We start from the raw sequence: 12,776 nt of genomic DNA on the forward strand, positions 1-12,776 counted from the left end.
ACTCTCTTCCTTTTCTCAGGTGGCGGGGCCATCATCACACACACTAAGAGGAGGCCCGAGAGCAGCAGGAGGCCCTGCAGCAGGTACGGCACCACCACAAAAGCGAGCACGTGGGCAGCCATTGCGAAGGGCTTAGGTCCAGTCGCGGTGAGAAACAGGCAGGAAGTGGAGAGGATGCAGCAGCGCTCTATCGGACGTCGGAGGAATGACGCACCAAAACAATGTTCTCCCACGGCGCGCGCGGCAAGTTCAAATTACAGACGGGAAAAAATCGTTTTTTTATTTTTTATTTTTTTGGGTTTTCGGACCATTTTGGGAATGTTGGATCCCAGGACAATAAGGTCCGGGTAGTGGGGATGTTCGGTTATTGGGCGTTCGGTTATTAGAGTGATTACTATATATATATATGTATATATACAGATAGATAGATATAAGAGGGTATAGATAAGGGAGGAGGCAGTAGCACTGGCTGAGCAGGGTGGTACTCCCGAGGGGAATGGGAACGCTGGTGATGGGGAGAGCTGGAGCTCCTGTTTCACTAGCTTCCTTAACCATCCCCCTTTGGTGACCTTTTCAGTGTGACACTAATATGGAGAGTAGATCAGCATACGCACCCAAACATTTCCTGTATCTCATGCACTACTCCACATGTGCTTTACATATCACACAACGTACCCCACTACGTTACAGGGGTTGATGCCAGCAAGGCCATGCGGCCAGAAAACTTTGCCCCCGCTACCTAGTGGCGGACATTTGGGAGGAGGTGTGACGGGGATTCCGCCGGCATAGATGATGGGTCTAGGGCGAGATGGGGCTGGAACCTGTGCTAGAGGGACAGGCTGCCACTTCCGCCCAATTGAGAGGGGCCCGAACCTGGGAGTAGCACCCCAGGAGGCTGCCCTATCAGTGGGTGCATAATGGCGGAGCAGTTACAGTGCTAAGGCGTGCTTGGAGGGTGTCCCTATAGCTGTCCTGGCAGGGTGCCCCAAGGCCATTGCCACAGCCACTGGTAAAGCTGGTGGGCTAGGGGTTCCAGATCCATTGCCTGGACCTGGGACTGTGCAGTGGGTGAGGCCTATGGCATGTCTGTCCCCCTTTATTATTACCGTCTATGACCAAGTACAGGAGTGAGTTTCAAAGGAAGCCAGAGGACATTATATCACCAAGGGGGATGAAAGTGGGTTCACTGAATGTAGGAAGTTTAAGGCATTAAATCACCGAGGGGGATGAGAGTGGGTTCACTGAATGTAGAAAGTTTAAGGGGTAGAGAGGAGGAAGTGGTTGAGGCATTCAGTAGGAATGGGTGGATGTGGGATGTTTGCAGGAAGTTTGGTACAGGGGTGGATCAGCCAGAAAGATTGCTGGGAAGGATTACTATTATAAGCTGTGTTGGCAGAGGGGGACAGACAGATATGGAGGTGTGGGTGTGTTGGTTGCAGAGATATGGGTGAAATATGTTATGAATGTTTTGAGAGTAAGCGATAGGATATTAGTTGGGAAAATTTTGTTCAGTGGAATGATGTTTGCAATTATATCAGCATGTGCTGCAAAGGCAGGCTTGGATGAGGTAGAGAAGGATAGATTTTGGGATGACTTAATACGTTTAGTAGGTGGTATGGGGGACGATGAGATAGTGGTTTTGGGTGGGGACTTTAAGGGTCATGTAGGTGAAGCAGCGCAAGGATATGAAGGAGTACATGGGGGATGCGCGTATGGTACAAGAAATGAGGAAGGGGAAAGGATACTCGAGTTTGGGGAGGCAATGAACATGATTGTGTGCAACACGCATTTTTGGAAAAGAGATAGTAGGTTTACTACGTATGAGTCTGGGGGAAATAGCAGTCAGATTATTTCCTGGTCAGGAGGGCTGATAGGATTTTAGTGAGAGATATTAAAGTTATAGGAAGTTAGGAGTGTGTGCAGCAGCACAAATTTTTGATATATGATATGGTACTTAACCCTTTAACCGCGGGTGTCATTCCAGAATGACATTGCCAAAACTGGACCAAACCGCGGGTGTCATTCTCGAATGTTTGTGAATATTTTGAATACCCCGCGTTTTTTCCGTGCACCAGTTGTTTCAAGGGAGAGTAGCTATTAAGTTCTTTCACTCCAGCCGACCCCCACCTCCCTCCTCCCCCCCCTGGGGCCCCACCTCCCACCCCCTGGGCCCCCCACCCCACCCCGGACCAAACACGCATCAGTATCTGTCCAGCTGTGTGAGCGACAACACTGCTGATGTGGAAGTGAAGTGCAGGCAATTACAGTGCCTTTTACCTCAGTGAACACAGAGTGGGTGTTTATCGTATGTGCAGTGTTCATATATGTTTATAGTATTATTATCAGAATGAGTTTGGCATTTGGTAATGGTGTGTGAGCGAAAAATAGTGATTACAACACCGCTGATACGGCAGTGAAGTGCGGGCAATTACAGTGCCGTTTACCTGCCTCAGTGAACACAGAGTGGGTGTTTATCGTATGTGCAGTGTTCATATATGTTTATAGTATTATTATCAGAATGAGGTTGGCATTTGGTAATGGTGTGTGAGCGAAAAATAGTGATTACAACACCACTGATGTGGCAGTGAAGTGCGGGTAATGACAGTGCCTTTTACCTGCCTCAGTGAACACAGAGTGGGTGTTTATCGTATGTGCAGTGTTCATATATGTTTATAGTATTATTATCGGAATGAGGTTGGCATTTGGTAATGGTGTATGAGCGAAGGTAATGGTGTGTTAGCGAAAAATAGTGATTTTAGATCGCTCACTTCTAATGGCACTGCCCATCCAGTGATAACAACGAAATCATGAAACCTACATCATTGCAAAGCCGAAGGTTAGTACTTTCTAATGGTACCTTATTTTTCGCTCTAGATTTATTCTGTGCAGAGTTACTGAAAGTGACAGTGATATACAGTGATGCGACAGTGACGTGCTTTACCAATAATTGTATAATGGATAATGTAGTAATAAGGGATATTTTGCCTAGAAAAATATGTAAATATTGGCCAGTATAATAAGTAATATTGTAATAAGAGAATCTGCGGCACTTGTGTACTTCTGCGGCACTTGCGTAATTCTGTGATGTGACAGTGACGCAATATAGTAATAAGTGCAGTGTAAATATAATGTATATTGCCCAGATTATATGTAAAATAATATTAGAAGTTAGAAATAATGAAGAGATTGCCTGAAACGTCAGTGAGCGGGTGACGCCGCAGTGAAGTGAGGCGCAGCCGCAGTGAAGAGCGGGCGCAGCCGCAGTGAAGTGCCCTTTACCTACCTCAGTGAACACAGAGTGGGTGTTTATCGTATGTACAGTGTTCATATATGTTTATATTACTATTATGAGAGAGTGGTTGGCATTTGGTACTGGTGTGTGGGGCGTAAAATAGTGATTTTACACCCCTCACTTCTAACGGCTCTGCCCGTCCTGTGAAAGTCAACAAAGTCATGAAACCTACATCAATGGAAAGCTGAAGGTTAGTACTTTCTAATGGTACCTTATTTTTTTCTCTAGCTTTATTCTGTGCAGAGTTATTAAGGTTTAAAGGTTTGTTTACATTTGGCTGAAACCCCCGCGGGAGAGGACAGTCAGACCAAAACAATACCCGCGGTTAAAGGGTTAAGGAGTGAGTGATGAAAAAGAGGACTTATGCACCTAGGAGGAAAATATGGAAGCTGGAAAACCAAGCAATAAGGGGTGCTTTCTATAGCAAGATGAGGAGAGTGGTATCTGAACAGGGAGCTGTTGACAGAGGCATTAAAGAATAGTACAGAGCCCTCAAGAACAAACTCTCGAGAGTTGCTGATATAGTATGCGGTTGGATGAGAAGCCATTTTGTTTAGTTTTTAAAGGCTCCAACATGCTAGCATGCGTCGGCCTTGGTCACCTAATGGCGGCTTTCCACGCTGCACGATCCATTGCAGCCTCCTGTTCAGTCCCTTAACCCTAAGGTCACACTTAATGACCTCGTCCTATGTCTTTCTCGGTCTACCACTAATAACCCCAGTATTAACACTTCTCACCTTCCTCACCCAATTATCATCCCCCATCTTCTCCACATGTCCAAACCATCTCAATCTACCTCTCCTCATCACAACACCAATACACTCCAGTCCCATCCTACCTCTCAACTCTTTCATCGTAAACCCAGCCCCCCTCCAGACCTTGCAAGCAGGGACGCACTACACATCCACCTGATCATTGTCATTTTCTGTACGTCTGAGCCGGCGAATATCTTCCTCCTTTACTGCCCAGGTCTTGCTACCATACAGCAGTACACTCCTAACACATGCTGCATACAAAGACCCCTTAGCACGTAGGGAGAGCCCTCTCAATGTCAGGAGAGGCAAGAGCTCCCTGAACTTCTTCCAACCACTTCTCACCCAAGCCACAGAGCTAGCTCCAGCCCCACCTCCAGCACACAGCATGTCTCCCAAATAACAAAACTCTTCCACACACTCAAGAGATTCACCAGCAAGTTCAATCCTTTCATGCCTGACAATCTCCACCTGCTCTCCCCGACACGCTGTGCACATAAAATCAGCATTATCTCGCAGTCTACCTCTGATACCACTACATCTCTTGTGCACCCATTTGTCACAAACACTGCACAAGATAGAATTACTTCCCATGCCCTTGTGGCAAACTGCACATGGCAACTCTCCCTCGTCTTTGACAGTACCGCCACCAAACCTAGATATCATCACTTTTGTTTTATCTGCATTTACTCCTAAGCCCACCAAGATATAAAGTAATTTGGTGGTGGGATGAGGGTGTAGAAGCTGCAGTTATGGAGAAAAGAAGGTCTTTCCAGGGATGGATGAAGGGTGGTAACAAAGAGGAATACTTGGCTGCCAAGCGTAGGGCTAGAAGCCAGTTATACAGGGTGAAGTCTAAGTCATAGAGGCTTTTACTTGATAACCTAAATCATGTGGAAAGGAAGAATATGATATTTAAGGTGGCCAATCAGGTGAAGCAGGATAATTGGGATATTATAGGTGAGCAGTGTGAAGAATGATGAAGGAAGGGTAGTGGTGAACAGTGGGAATATTAAAGATACATGGAGAGAACATTATAGTTGGGTGTTGAATGAGGAGTTTGATTGGGACAGGGAAGGTTTGGAGCCTGCAGATCCAGTGTTTGGCCCTTGGCCTTGGATTGATGCTGCTACTATGAGTGAGGTAATAAGCAGGATGCAGGTGGGGAGGCAGCAGGTGTGTCTGGATTGACTGCCAAAATGTTGAAGGCATCAGGAGATAAAGGAGTGAGGTTATGGTCCTTTCACAGCAAGAAGTCCGTTCAGGGTGTGGCAGAATTTGGAATTCCCCAGAGTGCGACTTTGCCAATTTGACCACCAATTATCGGATTATCACTCTCCCTACCTACCCCCATCACACCCGTCTCTCTCTCTCTCTCTCTCTGTCTGTCTGTCTCTCTCTCTCTCTCTCTATATATATACTATATATATATATACTGTATTGTATATATTTATTATTTATTTTCAATTTTTTTTCCACACCACTTATGAGGTAAAAGTCTGGGCGCGTTTTATTTTTAAGAGGTTTCCCCTGTAGGCCTAATCCTCTCTCTGATCTTTAATCATAATCTTCTTCGTCATCAGAACTTTCTGTTATATTGACGAGAGAGAGGGAGAGAGAGAGAGAGAGAGGTGGGATGGGGGTAGGTAGGGACAGTGATAATCCGATAATTGGTGGTCAAATTGGCAAGTCTACGGCGTGGCAACATGGGAAAAAAGCACTGCCACATGTCGTAGAATTCATTCAAATCGTTGTTATAATTCTAAAAAGTGATACTCAATGTACTATATAGCTTCCTTTACTATATACAGAATATAAAAAACAATTTCAAATAGCACATAAATGGGAAATAAGAGAGAGAGAGAGGCATGTACTACGGTTGATTTGGCAGCATCGCTAGAGGTGATTCACCAGGTGGGCCCCACCCTGAACGGACTTCTTGTGGTGAAAGGACCATAGTCACTGACGTGATAAGTATGATTATATATGAGTATCCTCCTTCCTTCTTTCCATCCATCCTCTTCTGTCTTTCTTTCCTTCATTCTTTCATCTTTTGCCTGCAGATGACTTTACACTCCCTCTTGTGTCATTCTTTCCTCTTCCTTCTGCCTGTGGGTGACTCTACACTGAGTGACAAGCCAAATGGTTTCCTGTACACCAGGAAACCATTTACTGGTAACCATATAACCAAATTTTGGCTCCTGGTGGTTTAGTGGGTAATAAAGGTGCTTTAATCAGATTGAGCTGGTGAAGGTTTATTTCCAAGGGGTGATTGGGGTTTATTGCTCACGTAATGCCACTCAGGGATGAGTGAGGCTGGTCACTCTCGTCTTAAATGCCAGGACCAACTTTCCTAGCCCCGGGCTCCTACGCTTCTCATGGGGCAGCATAGGATTAGATGATGGATGGATGTTGTCCCAGATGACTGACTGAAAAGTGTAATTGAGAATATGTACAAGGGGAAGGGTGATGCCCTGGAAAAAAGAAATAATAGAGGTACAAAGCTTTTAGATCAGATAACGAAGGTAATGGAGAGAGTTCTAGAAGGTATGATTAGAGAAAGAGTGAATATTGATGAGATACAGTTTGGGTTTATGCCAGGCAGGGGGACCACTGATGCCATATTCATTGTTCGGAAGCATTAGGAAAAATATATCCATCCTTCCATCCATCATCCAATCCTACGTTGCCCCATGAGGAGCGGAGGAGCCCAGGGCTAGGTAGTTGGTCCTGACATTTAAGATGAGAGTGACCAACCTCACTCATCCCTGAGTGGCATTACGTGAGCAATAAACCCCAACCATCCCTTGGATATAAACCTTCACCGGCTCAATCCGATTGGAGCACAATAATTACCCACTAATCCACCAGGCGCCAAAATTTGGTTATACGGTTACCATCCAGCATAGTAAATAGTTTCCTGGTGTACAGGAAACCATTTGGCTTGTCACTCAGTGTAGAGTCGCCCATAAGCAGAAGAAAGAGGAAAGAATGAAGGAATGAAAGACAGAAGAGGGAGTGTAAAGTCACCCATAGGCAGAAGGACGAGGAAAGAATGAAGTAAAGAAAGATAGAAGATGATGGAAGGAAAGATGGATGGAGGAGAGAACAGGGCAGACACCCGAGAGCAGCACTACATTGAGCGAGTGGATGGTGAGTGCCCCCACCTACCATAGGAAAGAAAAGGGAACTGTCCTTTGTTTTTGTTGTTTTGGAGAAGGCCTTTGACAGAGTCCGTAGAGAGGTGGTGAAGTGGGCAATGATAAAGCTCAGGATCGAGGAGTGGCTGTTTAGGATGGTTATGCCCTAGAGAGGTTGGTGAAGTGGACATTGATAAAGCTTGGGAACAAGGATTGGCTGGTTAGGTTGGTTATGGCCATGTATATGGGTGCTCACACCCAGGTAAGAGTGAATGAAGATTTGAGTGATGAGTTTTCTGTGAATGTTAGTGTGCATCAGGGGTCAGCAGTGAGTCCTTTGTTTATCATGGTACTTGAAGCGCTCTCACGTGATTTCAGAATGGACTCCTGTGGGAGATGTTGTATACTGATGATTTAGTGTTGATTGCAGAGAATGAAAGGGAGGTGGAAGAAAGATTTAGGAAGTGGAGAGATGGTATGGGGTGCATGGGCATAAGAGTAAATGCAATTAAAACAAAAGTGATGATACCTAATGTTGGTGGCAGTACTGTCAAAGAAGAGGGAGAGTGGCCATGTGTAATTTGCCACAAGGGCATGGGAAGTAATTCCATCTTGTGCAGTGTTTGTGATAAGTGGGTGCATAAGAGATGTAGTGGTATTAGAGGCAGACTGCGAGATAATGCTGATTTTATGTGTGCGGTGTGTCGGGGAGAGCAGGTGGAGATTGTCAAGCATGAAAGGTGATTCTCTTGAGTGTGTGGAAGGGTTTTATTTAGGACACATGTTAAATGTCGAAGGTAGGGCTGGAGCTAGCTCTGTGGCTAGGGTGAGGAGTGGTTGGAAGATGTTCAGGGAGCTGCTGCCTCTCCTGGCATTGAGAGGGCTTTCCTTACATGCTAAGGAATCTTTGTATGGAGCATGTGTTAAGAGTGTAATGCTGTATGGTAGTGAGACCTGGGCAGTAAAGGAAGAGGATATTCGCAGGCTCAAACATACAGAAATTACAGTGATTAGGTGGATGTGCAGTACATCCCTGAGTGCAAGGTTTGGGGGGGCTTGGTTTACGTTGGAAGAGTTGAGAGGTAGGATGGGACGAGTGTATTGGTGTTGTGATGAGGAGAGGTAGATTGAGGTGGTTTGGGCATTTGGAGAGGATGAGGGATGATAATTGGGTGCAGAGAGTGGGAAACGTTAATATTAGGGGTGAGGTTGCGAGGGGTAGACCAAAATATACCTGTGACGAGGTCATTAAGTGTGAACTCAGGGTTAAGGGACTGAACAGGAAGGTTGCCAGAGATTGAGCAGCATGGATAGCCACCATTAGGTGACCAAGGCCGATGCATGCAAACATGTTGGAGCCTTCAAAAATGAAATGAAACAAAATGTAAAGAACAGCTGCCCCCTACTGACATCCACCAATTGAAGGTGTCCGTAAATAAATACCGGTTATGATCATGTTCATCTAGCTATTCTTAGATCAGGACACCACCCTGCCTTCTTTAAGTACAACTTTAGATTTGGGTTTTTTGGAATCACAGGTGACATGTGCCTTACTTGTAGAATAGACCCATGTAACATAACACACAGAATGGAGCACTGTTTAGCATATACTGTACCATACTCAGATACAGACACAACATCATTGGTGTAGGGAAGCTGTGAGACATCTGCATAGGAGCAGTTGCATACCCATGATTGATGCAACTGCTTGATCAGATGGATTGAAGTTGAACAATAACAGCACCATATCATAATGTCTGCATTCCTTGAGATCATAAGATATACTCTTGCACCCTGTGTCAAAATGTTCTAAAAATAGATTTCAAAATTTTTGAACACATTTGATTCCTGCATCCACCCCAGCTGTATCCATAACCCCAGCACATCCACCAGAATACTGTATCCATTGGGTTTGGGGACATTCCTCATACACATTTTAGGTCTACCTCAGATGCACACCACATGTATACCAATAAAAACCCATGATTGCAACTTGTCAGACTTAATCCTTCAAAAAGGTACACTCACACAAAAAGTATCTGAATGCAGTAAGCACAATATATTTTCAGATAGTGGCAGGTGGGGGTGCTCACCATCCACTCACTCGATGTAGTGCTGCTCTCAGGTGACTGCCCTTTCTTCTCTCCCCTCCTTCTTGCATTCCTTCCTCTTCTGTCTTTCTTTCCTTCATTCTTTCCTTCATTCTTTCCTCTTCCTTCTGTCTATGGTTGACTCTACACTGAGTGACAAGCCAAATGGTTTCCCGTCCACCAGGAAACCATTTACAATGCTGGGTGGTAACCCTATGGCCAAATTATGGCACCTGGTGGTTTAGTGGGTAATAAAGGTGCTTCAGTCTGATTGAGCCTGGGCAGGTTTATATTCAAGGGGTGGTTGGGGTTTATTGCTTACATAATGCCACTCAGGGATGAGTGAGGCTGGTCACTCTCATCTTAAATGTCAGGGCCAACTTGCCTAGTCTTGGGTTCCAACGCTCCTCGTGGGGCAACACAGGATTGGATGATGGATGGATGGATGGGTATGTTATTCAAGAATCTGAAAGCAGCTCTCCTCATGCTTATCTGTAAGTAATTGATACTGCACCATACACCAGTGTAATGGCTTCAGAGTGAATCAGCCTTCTATCAGATATACATACCATTCTGAGATAAGAAGCTACATTCTCCTGATTTTCACATCCGTTGTGTCCCCTCCTGCCTTTTTTTGTGTGTGTGTGCAGTGAGTCAGTGAGTGACTTACTTAGGGACATACTGGATTTGCCTACACCTGTGGGTGTAGAAAAACACATACATGCACACAAATAAAGGTGAAATGGTTCTGTGCAGTAAATTCTCATTGATTTTTAATGATGATCAGCAGGGAAGGAAGGTTGTTGGTACACTGAAAGCAGTGATGAGAAATAGGGAGGTGAGTATGGAAGTTAAGAAGTCACTGCATGATGGTATTGTGATCCCTACCCTGACGTATGGAAGCGAGGCGTGGACCTTGCAAGAAGGGAACAAGTCAAGATTGAGAGCAGTGGAAATGAGTTACTTGAGAGGAGCATGTGGAGTGACGTGGAGGGACAGGTTGACGAATGAAGAAGTGAAGGAACGTTGTGGGGTAGATGTGGATGTGGTTGAAAAGATTAGGAGAAATACACTGAGGTGGTTTGGACATGTGGAGAGGATGGAGAATGAAAGACTGACTAAGAGGATGTATGTAGGTGAGGTGGAGGGAGGGAGAGGGAGGGGTAGACCGAGGATGAGGTGGAGGGATGGAGTTGAGAGGTATATGAGGGAGGGGGGGGTGAGTTGGGGGGAGGGGAGTCAAATGGTGGGTGACAGAGCGACTTGGAGGCGTTTTGTCTGCGGCCACCCTTTGCGGGATTAGGGCGTCGGGCTATAGATAGATAGATAGATAGATCAATCATGAAGTGTTTCCTGAAGACCATCAGGTCCAGACAACATTATTTGTGATGAATGACCATCTTATACACAGACACTTTCTCTGTGGCTCTTTTGATCTTCCTAGTCATCAGTGATTTTCATGAAGCAAGTTTTTTTCTTTGAAATGGCTACATGTACAGTATGTCATCATTTGCCTCCAAACAGTTACTAGTCTTTGTTTTGATGTGTAGGAGTGTAGAAACACCTGCCTCTACCAACTAGGTGAACATAAGTGGAAGGAGAATAGCAGTAACCAGAAGATGCAATAAACAGGTAAAATTATGTAATCTGCATATGTGTTGTAAATATATTATTGAAATGGTTTCACACCCCCAGCTTTGATGTCGTACACTTCCAAGGGGTGAGTGCACCTCAGGTGAAGAACCACTACCTTAGCAAGATTCTTGTACGTACTCTAAATATACATATGTCTTTTAGACTTGTACACAACACACAAGGAGTATCATTGCGAAATCCTTTAATTAACTTGATGTCTTGAAAACATACACAGGCACTATTTTCAGACAGGGAATCACTGAACACAGTCCACAGACTTCATCCAAATGACAGTAAAATACACACACCGAAGGTGGGCCCTACTTTGGCTATCAGAAACATGAGAAAGCTCCCAAACACAAAATATAGCCTTAAGAATACTGTAGGAACAGGATGTACAATGTTTGTTTATTTGTTTTTAAAGGTTCTAGCATGCTTGCATGTATCAGCCTTGGTATTCTGATGGAGGCTGTCCAGACCCCTTGATCTCTAGCAGCCATTATTCAGTCCCTTATTCATGAAGTCACATTCTGTGACCTTGTCTCAAGTTTTTCAATCTGCCTCTTACATCTGTACCTTCAACATTCATACCTCTCATCCTCTGCTTCCAGTTGTCATCTTCCACAAGCCATCTCATTGTATCACTTTGATCACATCACTAGTACATTCAAGTCCCCATCCTTCCTTTCAACTCTTCAATCGCAGTCATAACTCCCCCAGGCCGATCATTCAAGGACACACTACAATTTCTTTTGATCATTCTTATCTCTGGCATGTGAGCCTACAAATATGTTCCGTCTCAACTGCCAAAGTCTCACTACAAAAGCCACAAATATATATCACCTTCAGCAAGAAATAGGAGTACTCCCAATCAAGGAACATGATTCATTGCTTCAGAATAGGATCCATCCCATCCTTGTACAGTAATCATAGCTGTAAATACACAACCCCCACCACAGAGAAACAAAAGACAACTATCTTCCCAACACTATACAGAATTCCTTAAAAATATCCCTCTTTTCTACCCAACTCTTATGTTTCACAAATACATACGTACATACACACATAAACACATAGCCATGTGGTCTTGAACCTTATGGAATGAAAATATCCATTCACATCAGCAGAGTCCTCTCAGAGATCTCTTGTAGTTTTTTATTTATTTTTTATTTTATTTACTTATTATTTTTATAATTGAATTTTGTGTGTGAATAATGTCTTTTAGAGCATTTTCAATGAGCCTCTGTAGGCTTATATCCAAGAGGTGGTTGGGGTTTATTGCTCATGTAATGCCACTCAGGGATGAGTGAGGCTGGTCGCTCTCATCCTAAATGTCAAGACCAACTTGCCTAGTCCCAGGCTGCTTTGCTCCTCATGGTGCAACACTGAATTAGATGATGATGATGATGATATGTAAAGAAGAGGTTATTAGTCAGGGACTGGTATTTTCCATCACAGAATAAATATCTAAGTTACCATTCCTTTTCTGTTATTGTATGGTACTCGGTAATTGACTAAACATACTTGATTATAGGCTTGACTAGTATTTTATCTGTTCTAAGCCTGGTTGTGTCAATACAACGGAGATTGACATCAAGAAGGCATGTCGTATGAACAAGCCCATCAAGTCCACCAAGCACTTACAACTAGGCTTGGCCGGTGGTCGTATCTCCCCCTCAGTCTCTGAGGCTGACCTCTCCAGCCCTGTTGAGACCCTCAGGCATGACATAGACCGTCTAAAGACAAGGGTTGACCGATGCAATTTCAAGGTCTCCAAGGCTGCTGAAGCGTAAGTGATGAATACTTTGCCAAATTACACTCGTGTGAGTTGTAAAAATTTTGCTAAATTACACTCTTGTGAGTAATA

The 12,776-nt window shown here is 44.4% G+C and overlaps 1 protein-coding gene across 1 annotated transcript in view; it reads left to right on the top strand.

Moving 5' to 3' along the window:
* LOC145411804 (regulator of G-protein signaling 7-like) overlaps nucleotides 1-12,776 on the top strand; it is a 344,883-nt gene that overhangs the window by 208,311 nt on the left and 123,796 nt on the right. The window contains exon 8 of the mRNA XM_080281748.1: nucleotides 12,472-12,698. Within this exon, the coding sequence (XP_080137874.1) occupies nucleotides 12,472-12,698 (227 nt within the window). The remainder of the gene's footprint in view (nucleotides 1-12,471; nucleotides 12,699-12,776) is intronic.

The sequence above is a fragment of the Coenobita brevimanus genome, chromosome 91 (assembly GCF_032717465.1).
Source record: "Coenobita brevimanus isolate Jiangsu-jjx chromosome 91, ASM3271746v2, whole genome shotgun sequence".
NCBI lineage: Eukaryota > Metazoa > Arthropoda > Malacostraca > Decapoda > Coenobitidae > Coenobita > Coenobita brevimanus.